At 36.9% G+C, this 20,009-nt stretch overlaps 1 protein-coding gene across 1 annotated transcript in view; it reads left to right on the top strand.

Annotated features, from left to right (window-relative positions):
- The first annotated feature begins 3,519 nt into the window (after window positions 1–3,519).
- Cpne3 (copine 3) overlaps window positions 3,520–20,009 on the top strand; it is a 51,976-nt gene continuing 35,486 nt past the window's right edge. Inside the window, exons 1-5 of the mRNA XM_027947983.2 lie at window positions 3,520–3,629; window positions 13,774–13,913; window positions 14,199–14,378; window positions 15,728–15,802; window positions 18,047–18,118. Of these exons, the coding sequence (XP_027803784.2) occupies window positions 13,782–13,913; window positions 14,199–14,378; window positions 15,728–15,802; window positions 18,047–18,118 (459 nt within the window). The 5' untranslated portion in view covers window positions 3,520–3,629; window positions 13,774–13,781. The remainder of the gene's footprint in view (window positions 3,630–13,773; window positions 13,914–14,198; window positions 14,379–15,727; window positions 15,803–18,046; window positions 18,119–20,009) is intronic.

Below are 20,009 nucleotides of genomic sequence, written 5' to 3'. Positions count from 1 at the left end.
GGCAAATGGGATTTTCCCCCATTATTTTTGTGCTGGGGATTGAACCCAGGGTCTCATGAATACTAAGCATGCACTCTATCATTGAACTTTTGCAGTTGCCTCTGAGGTCCTACATTACTTGGTCTCCATCTCATCTCTGACCTTACTTTTACTATTCCTCTTCTTGCTCACTTCACTCCATCTATGCAGGATTTTATTTCATAGAAAATGAAAGGACAGACCTTTGCACTTTCCTTTTCCTCTACATGCAAATGTCTATCCCTAAATATCCTCATCCTCCCAGCCTGAAATGGGATCTTATTAAAAGGTACAACAGAAGAACTGGAAGTATAGCTCAGTGGTATAGTTCTGCGTAGCATGTGCAATACCCTGGCTTCAATTCCCAGCACTGACAAAACAAACAAAAAATAGTTTAAGTAAAGCATTTTGTTTTCCTGCTTTAAGTCTTTGGCTGCTGTTTTCCTAGCTTACAAAATCTATGCTATCTGCTATTTTGCTCTTGTTTGTTTAGCCTTCGATCTCTGCCCTTTTCTTTCATCCAGGCCTCAGGCCTCCTACATGATATTCTTTCTGCCAGAAATCCTACCCATTCCACTACCTGATAACTTCTCCCTCCCCCAGCTATGCCATATTTATCTAATCTGTATTTGTCCTTTAGCTGTCACCTTAAATGTCACTTGCTCAGAGAAACTTCTCTTGATTTCTCTTAATATACTCTCATTTCCTTTATGGCCTTAAGTACATTTTATAATTTCACTTTTATCTTTGTGAATATTCGTTAATCTGAAGTATAAATTTGGAGGTAATGTGCACTTTCACTACACTGTAAACTTGATGACCATGCCTGATTTTTTTGTTGTTGTTCTTAACAGTTCCTGTCACAATTCCTCCATTTGTTCAACAAATATTCATCATGTAGCTGTGATATCCCTCTTAGTCTTTTAGATGTAACAAACAGAATAATTCCTAATGGAGAATACATTCTAGTTGGGGAAACACAGTCAGTAAATAAAATAAATAATAAAAGATGTAATATGTTAGATGGCAATAAATGCTAATGAGAAAAATAAAGTAGAAGGGGTATAAAGTATATTCCCATGTAGGTAGTGGAATTTTACTTTACTTTTCTTTTTCTCAGTGTTGGGGATTGAACTCAGGGCCTCACGTATGCTGTACCATTGAGCTACATCCCCCAGCCCAGGCATTGCAATTTGGATTAAGGTGATGGCCAAAGAAGATCTCACAAAGGAGAACTTTGAATAAAAACTCAAAGAAGAATTAAGCCATGAAGATATTTAGGGAAAGAGCTTTGCATGTAGAGGAAAAGGAAAGTGCAAAGGTCTGTCCTTTCATTTTCCATGAAAGTAAATCCTGCATAGATGGAGTAAAGTGAGCAAGGAGAGGAAGAGTAAGAGTAAGGTCAGAGATGAGATGGGGGCCAAGTAATGTAGGACCTCAGAGGTAATTGCAAGAGTTCAATGGTAGAGTGTATGCTTAGTATGCATGAATTAATAGGTAAGGACAAATTAATGAGTGAGAACAAATATGGAAAGGAATTTAGACACTGAAAAGAATGAATAAGTACACTGAATACTATGGCACTGTGTGGTCAAATGATAGATTCCTTTTTTGGATACTAAAAGTTCAATACCATCTCCTTGTCTCTACTCTGTCTCCACTTTAGTGAAGACAAAATTTGGGAAGGTTATGTGTGGATACTATGTATTCTGAGAAATATAGAAATTTCCAATTTGTGTCTGGGGACCTTCAATTAAACAGAGAAACAGGATAAGAAAATAAAACCAGATACCTTTAGTTATAACCACCACCAAACAAACAAAAAACCCACTTATCTCCTCCTACCTCTCCACTCTAGCCACAAAGAAGTTGTTTCTATGCTTGAAATTTGCTAAGTTTGTTCCTGTCTTTGTCCTAATATTCTTCTATCCACAGATCTTTGCATGATTGGTTCCTTCTTTTCTTCTTCCCTCCATTTCTCCTTTTCTTTCCTATTCTCATTCCTTCCTTCCTCTCTTTCTTTTCCACCCTCCCTCTTTCATTCTTCCTCTCTTTCTTTCTTCCTCCTTCTCCCCTCCCCTGTACCCCCCCTCCCCTCATGGCTTCCTTTCCCTTCCCTTCTCTTCCCTCCCTTAATTCCCCTTATCTCTTTCTCATTGTACTAAGGATATAATCCCAGGCCATGTGCGTGGTAGGCAAGCATTCTACCATTGAGCTATACCCCAGCCCTTTTAATTAATTAATTTTTATTTTGAGACAATATCTCACTAAATTCCTCATTCTGACCTTGAATTTGGCATCCTCCTGCCTCAACTTTCAGACTAGGCCATTATGCCAGCCTTTCTATTTTTCAAGTCTCTAATCAAATAACACCACCTTAGAGAGGGCTTCCCTGATCTCCGGTCTAAGTAAGTTCCCATTATTATCCTTACATCTTTCACAACAGCCTGTATAACTTTCATTCATAACACTTATTATTGAGATATCTTTTGTTTTTAATTATTATTATTTGTCCCTCATCTAGGATAGAAGAGCCTTTCTTGCTCACAGATTTATCATAAGTCTAGAACAATATTTGACACAGTAGGCACACAGGACATGTTTGTTGAATAAATAAATGGCACTTATATGATTTTTAAAAATGTTTAGTTTACATTTTTTGGATTGAGTTAAGTTTTTACTTAGGAATGTCTGTATTTCTTTATTTGTTTCATTTTCCATTTCTTCTATAATTAAAAAAAATTATCCTTTGCCCATTTTTCTATTGAGTTTTCCCTACTACCCCTTTGTCAATTTAAGTGAACTTGCGACACCTTTGTTTGTCAGGTTTGTGGCAAATATTATTTCTAGTGGGTTTGTCTATTGACTTTGTCCCTGTTTCCTCCCGTAGAGGTCCTAAAATCTTAAGCAAATGTAGCAGAATCTTCCACAGTGGTTAATGCTCAGTTGAGTGGCAGCATCGACTAGCGGGATTAGTTCACTTAGTAGACTCTGACTTTTGGCAACTAGACCAGTTAGCTACGAAATCTCATGTTACTCCATCGTAGCTTTCTTATTTATGGTATGGGGATAATGGTGCTAAATGCCTCACAAAAAATTCAAGAATTAAGTGAAATTAAGGATGTAAAATGATCCTGGTACTGCACCCATTGAAAAAACTCCCAAGTATGGTTAAGAGCTAGAATTTCACTATTTTCATGTTGTTTTTCTTGATTCATATATGGTATACATTTTCTCAAATACCGTAATTCTTTTATCCTTTAGGAGTTTATTTTGGTGCAGCAACTTATTTTAAGGCCTAACGCCAACTTTGGATTTTTGGTAAACAAGGGACACCCTAAGCAGCCTTGAAACTCCAGCCTATAGGCAGTTAACAGATCTGCAGAGTAAAAAGGCCAGCCTGGCGGGTGGTGGGTGGAGCCTCGTGTGGTCTTGAGTGGGTGCGGCGTGCTGTAGGCACCCTCGGAGCACCCCAACCCCGGCTCCGCCCCGCCCCGCCCCGCCGCCAGAGCAGCCCCAGGTTCCTGTAAATCCCGGGCGCTTCTGCACCCTCCCGGACCTATCAGCTTGGTTTCCACTGTCGCCTGACTTTCATCCCCAAGACCCAGAATGTGAGTGCGGGCCTTTTGCTGCTTCGGGGCCGCACGGCCGGCCCCCGCAAACCACCAGCTTTTCGGGGGAGGATAGACCTGGACTTGGACCAGAGAATCTGGGCGCGTAGGCTTCGCGCTGCTGGGCCCGCTCGGCCCTCTCTCTGGAAGTTCACCCTGGGCTTCCCGGGGTCAGAGATAATGCAGGGTGCGCTGAGGGCTTCCGTTCTACTGCAGGCGAGTGTGGCGGCGTTTTGCGACCCGGGGCCGGCCAGCGTCTCCCGGAGGAGCCTGGGCTCCAGGTTGAGCTCTGGCCCGCGAGGCGCTGCCTGGGCCTGGAGCTCCAGCACCTGGGCGGGGGATGCCCAGGATTCGCCAACCTCCCAGGAGAAGGGAGAGTCGGGCCTGTAGCCCAGATTAGGGTGACAAGCCCCGAAATCCAACGCACCGCCCCCAGGGAAGAGGGATGGGTTCACCAAACTACACTTGTGGTGAAACATCGCTTCAGAGTAACTGAGTAGAAGCTACCAGGTGAAGTGGGGAAAGGTGACTACTGATTTTAGTAGAGTATAAAGCAAGAACAACATGAGGAATATTCTTAGCAGATCGTGTTCCTGTTCCACTACCAAAATTCTTTCATTGCTTTGGGTTCACTGTACAAGGGGCGTGGAGGAACTGCAATTGCACTTATTTTGCAGTGCCAGAAACTTGACCGAAGGAATTGACCATTAATGTAACACTTAATGCAATTGGTGATTATCTGCAACTTTTGGTTCTCCTTGTTATCATCTTTTCGTGACTGCCTTTGTAATGGATAATCAAATAGAGGGAAGAGTGGGGTTAAATATCGCTATTATTGATTGCAGTGCCCTTCAACTTTCTAAGCAAAATTTATGTTACCTCATTTAATGCTCACAACCACAAACTTAAGTGGTATTGTTATTCTTTTTCATACTCCAGGAAACGGATTGAATAATTTATGAAATCACACAAGTGGTAAGTGATAGCATTAGGATTAGAATTCAGATCTGTAAGATTTTAGGGCTCAAGCTTTATGACAGTGTAAAAGAACATTATAGTCTGGGATAAGACAGATATTCAGGTTTCAAGTCTATGCATGAGGTTTGTTTGTTGTCTGACGCTGGGTGACATATTTAACCTTGTAGGGCCTGTTTCTGTATTTGTAAAATAAAGTTAATACTTCTATATGACGTAGTTTTATGAGAATTAAATGAAATCATATTTGTAAAACACTTGGCAAAGTACCTGACACCTACCCGTAAGCTGTATATATTTACATTTATACTGCCATTGTCATTAATTGGGGTTAGCAAATTACAGCCCTGAGTGCCAGGAGCCAAATACAATTTACACAGTCAAGAGCACAGGGAGAGGAAAACAGAAAAATATACAAAAAGAAAAGGGAACTGAGAACAGACGACATATGTGATGGCAATTATAGTGACACCAATAGTGTCAGACTTTAATGTGTGGCATTCAGGGACACTTTTGCCTTTGTGAGAATTTTTTAAAAGGCAACTAGAAAAATCCATTCCACTCTGGACTGAAAAAATTTAGAGGCAATTCCCTGGGACTGGACCATGCTGCAACTCTCTGGATTTTAGGTAGAATTGAATTTCAGGTCTCCTCAGATTAAAAGGTGTATGGCACAAACCCAGTGACAAAGTGTGCACTTGTCTCTCAGGTCTAGTTCCTGAAGAAGAGGAAGTTCCAGCATGAGGGAAAAAAAAAAGGGGGGGGATTCTTTGCTTCTAAGGATATCATAATGATTGGACACCTCTCCTAATTTTACCTATAACTGTAAACATTTTTTTTTTTCTTTTGGCACTGGGGATTGAATCTGGCGTTGCCTTACCACTAAGCTACATCCCTAGTCCTATTTATTTATTTATTTTTTGAGACAAAGTCACACTAAGTTGCTGAGGTCTTGCTAAGTTGCTGAGGCTAGCCTTGAACTTGTGATCCTCTTTCCTCAGCTTCCCAAATCACTGTGATCATAGGAGTCTACCATTGCATCCAGCTATAAGAATGTCTTTATCTCCACAAAAATTCAAGACAATCTAAGAATTACACATTTTAATGTATTTTATTAGACTGGAATGGTGCTCCATGGCACAGCTCTTACAATAATAACATGCCAAAACCCTGGGTTTAATTTCAGTACTGCAAAATAAATAAATAAATAAATAAATTTTATTTATACTCTTTACAATGCTGTTACTACTGAATATTTCCTTTGCAGTATCTGCTCTCTTTCTTTTTTGTTGCTATTACTGGCCTTTTTTCTGCTGTTGTTAGTCTTTCTCTTTTCCAAAACTTTTTTCATCAGTGATTTATTGGGTTAGGAAGTATGCCTGTCAGCAAAACTAAGAAAGTTAATGTTGGATGTGAAAAATGATCACATGACATTTTGACTTTCAAAGCTTTATAATGAGCTACCAGTGTTTATCAGGGTATGATCACTGAGGTGAATCTTTTAGCAAGAATCAATGCCAGTTTCATTGGTAGTATTGTTCAGCAAGCTTGAGCTGTCCTAGTTAGGGCATTCGTATTGTATGCTCACCCTCCAGTTTAACTTCCTTCTCACCAGTGTTTTCCCCCATGTTCTTATTTATCTTCCAAGGATTGTTGACTAGGTTAAAATACAAACAAATTAGGGTATTTTCTATGTTATGTTTATTTATGTTTACATGTTGATCTCTATTAATTGTCTCTCTATAGTATAACCTTTGAGGATAAAGATGATTGTCTGTTTTTTTTTTCTTTTATAGTTAAAAGATTAGCCAGAAAGGAGGTTTAGATTACTACATAGCATAGGTTTTATTTAACAACATTATTTAGGTTTTTGATAGTCATAATCAAAAGTAGTTATGTACATTTTGATAAGAGTCTGATAACTACATTTAAGTGTATTATGCTGGTTTAAATGTATTTGAAGAAGTTTGGGAATAGGATGATATTGGGATTCTTTTGGAAGGGATGTATATTCTTTTAATATATGTCAACTTATCAGAATGCAATTGTAAATTTTAAAAAGACATTAAAATTAGTGTGATGGTCAGATTTCCCCATATGCATTAGACAGATAGCATATAAATACAGTTTCCCTTTGAACAAATGAAAGGAAATATCACACAATGGTTTCAGCAAATTATTTTGAAACATCCTCTTACCAAATGGATAAATTACATCTAAGTCCTGTGAAAATTACCAAAGCAGCAATGTGGCTGCAATTCAATATCATCAGAGTACTTCAGTAATTTTTTAAATTTCTTTTTAGTTCTAGGTGGATACAATATCTTTATTTTATTTATTTATTTTATGTGGTGCTGGGGACTGAACCCAGTGCCTCACGCATGTGTTTCACCATACCTCTAGTCTATAAGATGATAATCAGTACCTGTTAAAATAGATATTCACAAATGTAAAGAGGAACTTGTGGTCCATCCTGCTATCTGTTTAGGTATCAGATTTTTTTTTTAAAGAAATGAAAATCAAAATAAATATGTCCTTATGGTGTTGTCAAAGAAATTTATAAAATATCTAAAATTGCAGAGTACTTTCTGTACTTCCTGCTCTTTCCTTTTCCTGCTGTATTTTTTCTCCTGGAACTTACTTCCACCTAACATTCTATTTATTTTACATGTTTATCTCTATTAATTGTTTCTCTGTAGTATAACCTCTTGAGGATAAGGATGATTGTCTGTTTTTGTTTTTCATTTTGCAATACTGGGGTTCAAACCCAGGGCTTTGCACATGCTAGTCAAGCGCTCTATCACTGAGTTATACTCCTAGTCCATTTGTCTGTTTTGTTCATTATTGATTCCCCAGCACTTTGTAATGGTGCTTGACACATAGAAGATGCTGAAAGAAGGAATAGTGCTGTTATAGTTGAGAAATATAAAAATGTTTGCCAAAAAGTTAAAAACAACTGAGATATATGTGGTAAACAATCTTGGAATGAGTATTCTTAAAATCAGAAAACTTACAAACATCAACACAGTGATGGTTAATATGTGATGTTTATATACTGTTGCTGGGGATTGAACCCAGGACCTTGTGCATGCTAGGCACTCACTCTTACCAAAAACAACCCCAGCCCTACAGATTTCGAGAATGAAAGTAGTTGTAGTTGCAGCTTTAAACTGGAAGAATTTTTATATTGTTCTATACCTTAAACTAATGAGGAGCACATAGTGGCAAAATGTGAAATACTTCTTTTCCAGTTAAGTGTTATATATGTTCAGGGAAGAGAAGAAAATAACCCTGGCTTTGGAAAGATTGCATTTAGAATCAAGACTCAGTAGAGACTAGGACACAGGAGAAATTCTGATAACAGGTTCCACCCCTGGGAGAACCTATGATGAAGTATTCCTTTGATTGGCTTGAAAATAAAATTAGTGACATTTCTAAAATGTGGCCAAGGGATTAGAAAAGTAGTATAACATGAAACATATTAACTGAACTCTGTAGCAAATCATGGAATAGCATAATATATCTTCCGAATTTTCTAGAGAAATTATCTTAGTTGTAAACTTTGAAACAATAAAAACAAGATTAAACTGTTCATACTTCTTATTTTAAGTAGGAATGTTTCAGTATAGATACTTTTGTTATAACTCCTGCCTTCCCCAATTCTATGTATCAAAGTATCAGCAATAGTTTCACTATTTAGATTTTACTATGATAGTTTAAGAATCTGTAAACATTTTTTTTTTTTTTTTTTTTTTGGACAGTGAAGAGTGGTGGGGATTAAACCCAGAGCTTTGCACATGCTAAACACAAATTCCATAACTGAGCCCCAGCCCCAACCCCTGGAGATTCTTCTTTTTTAAATGATATCCCAAATCTAATACCTATTGCTGTCATGTTATATGCTGAGATCTTAATAATGTGAGATGCTATGGAAGGTAGTAAAACTTACTTCCTTATTATGCTATGTCTACTTAATAGACTGGGCCCAATGTTAAGTTTGCTGAAGTGCATTGTTTTTCAAAGTCATCTGAGAATTTAATCACAGTTTCAAGCACTATTGTATTGTTTTGAAAATTAACAAGGAGCTAAAAATCATCAACATACTCCAGGGTTATTAATTCAGATATTTGAATGCTAACATAGTTATAGCCATGAGATATGGATAGTAATACTTATTCAGCCCAACATACAGTTTTTCTTTTTAAATTTTCAGGGATATTATATTCTTTGGAAGCAATTTGAAAAAATAAAAACTATCTGCAGAGGAAGTTGCTCACATAGGCTGGAGACATGTGGGTTGAGTCCTGAATTCAGGCTTAGTTTAACGATTTTTTGTTTTTTAATCAGTAGTGGTAAAATCATGATGTGAATGGAGAGAAGATGGCAGTGGGATACCCATTAGGAGACTATTACATTTGGTGGGTGAGCCATATGGGAGACATGAGGTAGGGTTGTGAGTGTGGGTTTAGGGAAGTGTCTGTACCTGCACGTTTTGAGAGATTTAGGACTAAAATAGGGAGACTCTCCATGACATTCTGATTGAATGGAAGGAGTAGATTTACAGGGAGATGGGAAATGAGGAAGTAGATAAGACTTCAAGATTTTCAGCCAGGGCATGAAAGCGATCAATCATATCCTTTAAATTTCACATATTGGATTCCACTTCAAATATCAGACTTTAATTTTCAATTCCTTTGAGTGATCTGTGTTATAATGTTGATTCAGAAAGTTATTAGTATTTCTAGGAGTTATATGCATTTAAGAAGAGTTGCTTGAACCAAACCCTTTTCCAGTATAGTAGGGAAGCTGTTGTCTAGTCCCAGTGATTACTTAGGTTTGTTGCCTAGCCAGCCTCAACAATTTTCCTGCTTCAGGCTCCTGAGAACAGAGATTAAGGTGCATGCCTCTGTGCCTGGCTCATCCTATTCTTTTGGGAGTGAAATTCATAGAATCATTCTTTATTTGTTCATACATACTTCTGTCTAGTCATTTGTTCCAGTAAAATCATCTGTTTCCATACTCAAAGGTTATAAACAATTTATGTTATAGTCTCCCATTATGATTTATAGATGAGATATCTTCTTGATATTTAAAAAAATTATCAGTGCTAGATAATTACTAGAAAGGAAATGAAAACAGCATCTTCATGAATGTTGCTATTACGAGGTTCCAGACCTGAGTGCTTATGTAATTTCTTCCATTTGCCATTCAGTCATAATGGGTTTTTAGATAAAAGGGAGGCTGCATGCAGTCAGAATCATTTTTGGGGGTGGGGGATGGGGGTGGGAATGCTGCTAATAGAGGGAATTTGCTTCCTGGCAATAGTGCAGTAATGTAACTGTCAGCAATTTGCTAAATAATCTGCTGTGCCTGGCATGTTGTTTTTGTAACTTTTGTATGAGCATTTTGTGGGAAAAACATAATGCTCTACTGATATGTTGTGCCTCTGTTATGACACTGACTTTGCACAGAAATATCTTCATTCTCTGTTGAGTTTTTCCCATTCTTAGAAACTTAAGACTTTTCTGGTTGACTATTAGAGAATTCCCTATGTGTTATTCTTTGGGGGGCCTCAGTGATCTTTGTTCATTCCAGGCCAATTTACAAGACTCTAAACTTCCTTATGCAAAAAGAAAAAAAATCATACAAATAACATTCCACAGATTCTACGTTAGGAAGAGCAAGACGCTGGGCATATCAGATTTAGAAGCTTATTGGCTGTTTTCTGTTTTTTTCTAATAAGGAAATCTTGGGTCAGGAAGTTGAAGTGACTTACATGTGGTTACTCAGCATGAGATGTAGGATTCAACTCAGGTGTGCATTACTCTAAATTTGATCTTGTTCTTACTGTGGTAAACTGTTACTTTTAGTGCAGCAGGAATTCAAAGGATCAACTTGGTGTGGGTTGGAATAATCAGGAAAATCATCGTGGAATGGAATAATTAAAAAATATGAACATGGGAAAGATGAAAGGATTAGACCCAAGAAGCAGGTAGTGCTAAGGTAACAAAATTAGAAAATGTGTATATGTGCCATGTACTAGACACTGTTTAAATATATTAACCTATTCAGGCCTTACAACAATTCTTTGAGGCAGGGACAGCTGTTTTCATTTTGTATGTGAAGAACCCAGAGGACACAGACTAAAGGCCACCAGTAAGTGGTGGAAGTGAGGAAATCTAGGTAAAAGCTCACACAGTCTGATTTCAGGGATGAATATAGTAGCTCTTAAAAAAAGGGTAAAGATCAAATTACACACAGGGGCAGGGCTAGAGGATGTAAGTTTGTGAATGAGACTCTGTGCCAATATGTTAGAGCTTTCATGGATGAGAATATCTTCAGATTAACTATTATTATTATTATTATTATTATTTTTTTCCTAATTTCTTATTAGTTTCTTGTCTCTTGTTAGGTTTTCAGCACTTCATTTTTTTTTGTACCAGGGATTGAACCCAGTTGTGCTTAATCACTGAACCACATCTATAGTCTTTTTCTTTTTCTTTTTTTTTGCTTTGAGATAGAGTCTTAGTGAGTTGCTCAGGGCCTTGCTAAGTTGCTGAGGCTGGCTTTGAAATTGCAATCCTTCTGCCTCAGCCTCCTGAGCCTCTGGGGTTACAGGCATGTGCCACCAGGCTGGGCTCAGTACTGTTATTTTTTTTGATAAATCAAAGTAAATAGGATTGATTGGTGTATTATCACTACTCATACAAATGCCCTCTGATATTATATACATATGCTTCAGAAAAGAAATAACTAATCTGAATTGGATGGTAAAAATACATGCTGATTTTGGTATTGAATTTTATCTCATTTATTGCTTGATAAAGTGACATTTTTCGTATCATGTCAGAGTTGTATCTTGTTAGAGTGTTCTAAACTATAATACACTGTAGAATTATAAAAAAATTGACAAGTGACATTTTAATCAGGGGTTTCATCCTATTATATCTGGTTTGTGCATTTCTAATAGCATCCTGTTACGCACAGATCTAGTCCTTCAGGCTGGCTCACAGGGCAGGTCAACCTGTTCAGCTCTTCCTTTGTTCACATAGCTTAGTTCTATGACACATGATGAGGTGTCCCCACTGTGCCTTTGAGTGTCCTGCTCTTTCCTGACTGTGTGCTAACATTTCACCTGCTCAGATTGAATCTTTTAAAGCCTAGGCAATGTCTCATCCACACTGTTAATTCTCCTCTGACTGCTTCTTTGACTTTTCCTTGCCATTTATATTTTTTGTACATATTGTCACTATTATGTATTTGCATTTAGCCATTTGATGCATATTGTAATGGCAAAAAACTAAACCTAACCAAACCAAACCAAAACATTGGGCTTTATAAAAGACATAGAATTTTTAGTTTTACTATAGGTATCCCTGGGTTTAGGAGACAAACTGGGGATTTGGGGGAATTTTTTTCCTTCATTAAGGAATAATTCTTTCCTAAGGTGAAGGTGTATGCATGTAGCATTGCTTTTTAAAAAAAATACCTTTATTTTATTTATTTATTTTTATGTGGTACTGAGGATTGAACCCAGGACCTTGCACATGCAAGGCCAGCACTCTACCGCTGAGCCACAACTCCAACCCTGTAGCATTGCTTTTAACAGGAATTTATAGGTACTACTAGAACCAACCATATTATTCTTAGTCTCCATTAATTTAGGGATCTTAATGATATTATTGATTTTTTGTCATAGTGTTGGTACTGGTTTTAGAGAGTCCATTAGACTAAAGAGTTTTCAAAAGACATGAATTGTTTTTTGACATTGTCAAATAACTCCTGATAGTAATTCTTACATTTTTGTACTTGATTAGGCACTTTATACAACACAGAAATGCTACTGCCATACTGCCATAAACACATGCATATGTATGTGTTTATATATATATGTGTGTGTGTATTTATTTATTTATTTAATTAAAAAAATTTTTTTGTACTGAAGATGGAACCAGGGATACTCTACCACTAAGATACATCTCCAGTCCTTTTTACTTTGAGACAGGGTCTTGCTAAGTTACTCAGCCTGGCTGTGAACTTACAATCCTCCTGCTTCAACCTCCCAAGTAGCTAGGATTACAGATGTGTACCACCATACCCAGTGCTACTGCCATGTTTAAATACAACAAGATGATGAGTGAATTTATTCCTGTTTTTCCAGAAGTTCAGCTAGATCTCAAAGTGCAAGTCAAATGACACTGACCACTCTACATTCTAGGGTGTTTCCCTGTGGTTCTAGGGGAGGAGGCACCCTTCCATCTTCAGAACTTGCTGAACAGCTGGCTAAGTGGACATCCAGCATCCATCTAGGGAATGCAATGCCTGGTTCCTCTTCATGGTGACACCTGGTAGTCCTTTTCATTCTCTGAGATGAAATACTGCATAATATATTGATTGGCAGTTGGGGAAGAAGTGTGTGGAAGTTAGGCTAATTCTGGGATTTCTTAGCAAATCATGAGAGAAGATGCATCACACCAATTTGCTGGATGTTCTTTGTAGGACAAGAGGTCTGTCAACCTCATGACACCTTCGAATAATCTAAGAAGCTGATGGCCAAGTTGTACCCTAAACTAGTTAAATTTCTCTGTGGTATCAGCAACTCTGTAAATTCCCCCAGATGATACCAATAAGCAGCCAAGATTGAGACCCATGGCTGCAAAATATGTGAAGCTGTGGGTAAAATGTAGAGAAGGGGTTACTTTGAGTCTTTCATTCCCTAGGTTTGAGTCTTTGACAAAATTGTTTGAAAACAGAAAATAACCTATTCAGAATCTTGTTAAATAAGCCAAGAAAAGTAAAGGCAAAGTTGTAGTTTATTCTGTTTTGTTTTATAGTGCTATTTACCTTTAAGTCAAGAATTAAGATTATGCATGGGCTTTTTCAGAATGGTAGAATGTCTAGCAAGGTGAAAAGAAGAATAATGTATATTAATTGTCATATTAAAAGCTATATTTTACTGTCATATAACAAGTTTTATTTCAGCAGGAGTATAAAACAATATCATAGATGAGCTAATAGACACCAAATCACCAGCAGGCTCATGCAACAATTTCATTCTAGTATGCTTGCTCTGAGCACATTCTGACAGTTCTCAAATTCCATTAGGAATGAGTATGCTTCTTCAAAACTCTATTTAATTTGCTTTCTTATCACACTGGTTTTCTCACAGCTCGAGAGATGGCTGCTCAGTGTGTCACGAAGGTGGAGCTGAATGTTTCCTGTGACAATCTCTTGGATAAAGATGTAGCATCAAAATCAGACCCGTTATGTGTTTTATTTTTGAACACGAGTGGTCAACAGTGGTATGAGGTAATATTAAGTAATTTAGGTGAAAAGAAAACTGAATCTCATTTTTCACAATGTGAGGAGTTTATTTAATAAGTTAAAAATAATAGAACCATCTCATCTGTTAATATATATATATATTTTTTTTTGGACAAGCTTGTACTTGATTGTGGAATTCTTCATGCACATTAAGAAACTTCTTTTGGTTTTCATGTCTATAATTATGTTTAGTAAGCAAAGATGTTAAAACTGAAGTATACCTTTGATCTGAAGACACTTTGTTTTGTTTTGTTTGGGGAATGGGTATAGGTTGAGCGCACAGAAAGGATTAAGAATTGCTTGAGTCCCAAATTTTCTAAGACATTTATTATTGATTACTACTTCGAAGTGGTTCAGAAATTGAAATTTGGGATTTATGATATTGACAACAAAACTATCGAACTGAGTGATGACGACTTCTTAGGAGAATGTGAATGTACCCTTGGACAAGTAAGTATAAATAGCTGCTATATTCTACTTTGTTTGCATTTTCACTGGAGACTTGGATGTTTTTGATGAGTGTTCATTAGTTTAATTTTTTAAGTTGAAAAGCATGTAATTGTGTTAAAGATTGAATTCATATATTGGTATGGTTGGCTTGAACATTATAGAATTTATCTTATTTTTTGTAAAGGCAAGGACCATGTTTCTCTGGCAAAGCCTATTCATTCTTTTGAATTGGGGTGCTTCATTTGGCATTTCAATAAATAATATCACTGCTATAGTTACTGCAGAGCTCAGTGTAAGTTTGTTATATTTGAGTCATGAGTCCTATTGAAGTCACATTAACTCCCTGGTGTTCTGACTAGTATGACTGGTACCTTTCAGCCTCTGATGCCTCAAAACCATTCTTTTACGTGACTTGTTCTTTTTCCACTCATTTTAACCCCATTTACTCGATAAAACTTCCCTGGCCTCCTGGACTAGTTTAATGCCTACCCTGAGTTCACTTTAGCACTCTCCACTACTTCTCACTCTATTTATTGTAGTTGCCTTATTATCTGTCCTCTCTACATGATGAGCTGGGTTACAGCAGGGATGCCTGGTGGCTTACCCTAGCTCAGTCTGGTTTATCAGGAGAGATCATACCCATTTGTATAAACCCAAGGAGGCATCAGGAAGGAGGAGTCATTTCTTTTTCAACAAGTGAATTTATCATTCAAATTTGTTTTTCGTGAGTTAATTTTTCGGGGTTGGCTTATTGGAAAATCATGCCCTGTGTCTCAAGGGCAATGTGGAATTGATCAGTTTTATAAGATTCACCAATAGTATTAAAGAGAAAATTAGATATTTATTTTGGGTAAAAAACACTAGATAGCTAAAATTCTAGTGGATTTGAGAGATATATCAGTTGGGAAGTACGTAGGTATATATTATTTTAAGCAAGATGATATTTTGTGGAAGTTAAATATCGAAATTGTGCATCAGTTGAAAAATTTAGTGTTCTGAGGCCTGATTTATACCTCGAGGGGTTTTAGCTCGGTGATCTGTCTAGGAGATGATAATCTGAACTTCTTTTTCTGTTACAAGAAAGAAGTTTAATTATGATGGAATTAATAAAGAATTTGTGAGTGGGGAGATTGTATCTTGCCAGAGTGGGGTCTTTGGAAATCTTTTCCAGTGGGTTTTAAATGTGTGGATGCATTTTAAATCTCCTTATAATCTCTAGATCTTTAAGGAATGGACTTAATGTTTCCATTTCAAATGACTCTAAGTGAATTTTATGCTCATTCTTTTTTTTTTTTTAACTATTCAGTTTAAAGTGAAATAGCTCTTTCTGTTACTTCCAATTTTAACAGATTGTTTCCAGTAAGAAGCTAACTAGACCACTGTTACTTAAAAATGGCAAACCTGCAGGGAAAGGGAGCATTACGGTAAAGATACTTTGTCTTTTGTCTCAAAATATTTAGCATAATGCTGAAATTATACATATCAGACAAATATTTTTTAGCCATGCTTTATTACTTGATCTCAAATGTTGCCTTTCCATCCACCCTTGCATTATAGTAATCACAAATAGAAAGTGTGCTGTGCAAAAAAAGGAGAAAAAGTCAGCGTGGGAATGCCTTCTTTCAGTTTTTTAAGTTGCCCATAGAGGTCAGGAACATTTTGGTGAAACTTATTCCTGTTCCATGAAAGAGTCAATTTCCAAGTTAGAAACTACTAATCCAAATGGATCAACTTGACTTTCTATAAAGGAAACAGGTCTCTCAATATGTGTATTAGGATTCTCTAGAGAAATGAAACCAACAGGTTATATGTCTATATAATTATAAAGGAGAATTTTTAAATTGGCTTACATGATCAGAAGCTAAATAGTACCATAGTCACTGTCTGCACATGAGAGATCTGGATGAACTAATAGCTGCTTAGTCCAAGAAGCTTGATCCTCAAACAAAGGGGACCAATGATACAGCCCTAGTCTAAGACTGAAGGCCTGGGAACTCCCTGGAGAATCTCTGGTCAGAGTCCACCTTGTAAGAGTGAAGGAGATGGAGTCTGTTGTCCAAGGCAGATGGAAGCAGCAATAGATGCACTGCTCAAGGAGAATCCTTCTTCTGTCTTCTTTTCTATCCAGGCATCCCAGTTTATTGGATAATGTCACCTTCATTCAGGGTGGGTCTTCCCCCTTCCGTTTGATGCCCCACATGCCAGTCATCTCTGGAAACACCCTCATAGACACACCTAGAAGTCTCTTAATCCTAGATGTTTCCTAGGAGTCTCTCAGACTAGATTAACCATTACAATATAACAGAAACTTTCCATGGTGGATTTTATTACAGATGGATATTACATTATAACATGGCCATTGAACCTGTAAACTTTTACCATTGCTTTTTGTTCTTGTACTCTGCTACCCATCTTCCCATTCAGATTTTCCATTGTTCACTACTGTCTCTAAGGAAATAAATATATGCTGTATCATGTTTTAGATTTTTAATTGCATAATGACATGCTTTTAAATTTTTTCTAGAGTTTCTGTCCAAGAAACCATTGCCTGGAGCAATAGAGTTCTAACTGTAGCTCTCTGAGAATGAGAGCCTGGCTACCTAGAGAGAGTTTCAGGGTTATTATAGTCATCAAATACATTTTTTGAGCAGCTGTTTGGCTTTAGGTCAGATTTCCAAGGGCATAAGAATATTCAGACTGTTGGCAGTATTGCCTTTTGTAGAGCAGAGAACATATTCGGTAGTTATTTCTCTAGGGACATGGTAGCCACAAGTTGTTTTGTGTGTATGATGCTGCGGATTGAACTCAAGGCTTGGTCATGTCAGTTAGGCATGTGCTCTACCACTGAACTGGGTTCCCAGCCCCTAAGAATTTATTTTTTAAGTAGAATAGGTCTTTTAGTTACACTTGATGAAAAACACTGATCTGGGGCTGGGGATATATCTTTGTGTTAGAGTGTTTGCCTATCATGAGAAAGTCCCTGTGTTTGATCCCTAGTACTGGGGGGGGGGGGGACCCAAACCAAAAAAAACACTCATCTGATACATATATATATGTTGTAGTTGGACACAATTTTTTTCTTTCTTTCTTCCTTCCTTCCTTCCTTTCTTTCTTTCCTTCTTTCTTTCTTTCTCCCTTTCTCTCTCTCTCTCTCTCTCTCTCTCTCTCTCTCTCTTTTTCTTTCTTTCTCTTTCATTTTTATGTGGTGCTGAGGATTGAACCCCGCACCTCACATGTGCTAGGCAAGTGCTCTACCATTGAGCCACAACCCCAGCCCTCATCTGATATTTTAATTCATAGAGTTCTCCAGGTGTGATTTACTTGGGTTCTCAATGTTTGGAGAGCTCTAGAGGGTTTTGTGTAGAGGGTAGCCTTCAATCTTTGAGGGCTTTCATTTTTTTCTATGGAATAGGAAGATTCCAGTTCGGGAAACCACACTTAAAAAAGAAGTTGCATAATGCAGCCTTGGCATATTTGGAAAAGATATTTATTTCACACACAAAAAATAAATAATGGTAAATCTTTCGTATTGCTACCGATTTCTTATTAGACATTGTAGAATTCACTTTTATTAGTACAGACTTTATATGCTATCAGATTAAAAAGTACTTTGTTCATTAGTATATCAGAATCTGTAAACATATATTCTTTCACTTATCTACTCATAGATTTCAGCAGAAGAAATAAAGGATAATAGAGTGGTCTTGTTTGAAATGGAAGCCAGAAAACTGGATAACAAGGTATGTAGAGGATGCAGATTTCAACAAGAAACTATGTTTTTGCCTCATGTTGATTTATTTTTGAGAAAATAATCATTTAATTTCAACTCCATCGTTTGAGCATAATGTAGGGTGTTAGTTACTCCCAAATTCTGTGTGTGTGTGTGAGTGTGTGTGTGTGTATTTAAACAGAGCCTATTTCCTTTCACCTCTTTGAAGTAGGTGTAATCAAAGAATTAGTATAGATTAAAGGAAAAGTTGAATGTAAATGTTAATGTTACTGTTAAAGTCATGAGAATAGTTGGATTACTTTCAGGGAGAAACAAAAAGCCCTGGATTTATTAATTACAAGTCAGTTCTTTTTGCATCCCAAGATTTTTTTTTTAATGAAGGATGAATACCGGCACATAATAGCACGGTAATATAGTTTATAGCATGGATTATGATCATTCTTTGAACAATTTTTTTTTATGTTGGCAAACCTTTATTTTATTCAGTTATTTATATGTGGTGCTGAGAATGAAACCCAGTGCCTCACACATGCTAGGCAAGCGCTCTACCACTGAGCTACAACCCCAGCCTTCTTATAGTTTATAGCATGGATTATGATCATTCTTTGAGCAATTTTTTTTTATGTTTACAAACCTTTATTTTATTCAGTTATTTATATGTGGTGCTGAGAATGAAACTCAGTGCCTCACACATGCTAGGCAAGTGCTCTACCACTGAGCTACAACCCCAGCCCTCTTTGAACAGTTTTTGTACTTAATTCTATGATCTAGTTGATATTCTTCATCATTTACACTTACAATTTAGTTTGAATATAGGCAACCTGCCCAGGACTTCTTTCTTTTCTTTGGGAAAACTCTAAATACATACACAAATAGAATAGTATTTTTAAAAAATTTCATATCCTCATAACCCATCTTCATCAATTATAGCTCATTGCCTTTTTTTTTTACCTCTATCCATATCTATCTCTATTTTCTCTCTTCTTAGATTCATATCATTTCATATGTAAATATTTTGGTGTATCTTTTTTTCTCCCTGTGTTACTGAGGATCAAACCAGGACCTTACACAGGCTAGGCAAGTGCTCTATTGCTGAGCTACCTCCCGGCCCTTTTTATATTATGTTGACATGGTCTTGCTAAATCATCCAGGCTGATTTTGAATTTGTGATCCTCCTGCTTCAGACTCCTGAATAGATGAGATTATAGGTGTGTGCTGCCAGGACTGCTCTATTTTGGTGTATCTCTAAAGACCCTTTAAAAAATGTAATTGTTTAAAGTGTCTCTTAAGTTTCTTTTCTTTTTTTTGATCTGTAAATTCCTCCCTTCCTTTTTTAAAAAAAATTTTTAAAAATTTGTTCTTTTTAGATATACATGACAGTAGAATGTATTTTGACATATTATACATACATGGAATATAACTTCCCATTCTTGTGGTTGTACAAGATGTGGAGTTAGACTTGTGTATTCATATATACACATAGGAAAGTTATGTCTGATTCATTCTACTGTCTTTCCTATTCCCATCCTCCTCCTTTTTCTCATTCCCTTTTGTCTAATCCAATTAATTTATATTCTTCCCTCCCTGCTCCCTTATTGTGTGTTAGCATCTGCATATCAGAGAGAATATTCAGCCTTTGGTTTTGGGGGATTTGCTTCTTTCACATAGCATGATAGTCTCCAGATCCATATATTTACTGGCAAATACCACAATTCCATTCTTTTTTTATGGCCAAGTAATATTTCATTTCATGTACACACACACACACACACACAAACACACACACACCCCCCACATTCTCTTTATCCATTTATCTGTTGAAGGGCACCTAGGTTGGTTCATACCTTAGCTATTGTGAATTGAGGCACTATAAACATTGATGTGGTTGCATCACTTTAATA

Source organism: Marmota flaviventris, chromosome 15 (assembly GCF_047511675.1).
Source record: "Marmota flaviventris isolate mMarFla1 chromosome 15, mMarFla1.hap1, whole genome shotgun sequence".
NCBI classification, from domain to species: domain Eukaryota; kingdom Metazoa; phylum Chordata; class Mammalia; order Rodentia; family Sciuridae; genus Marmota; species Marmota flaviventris.
This window is presented reverse-complemented; position numbering and strand designations above follow the sequence as displayed.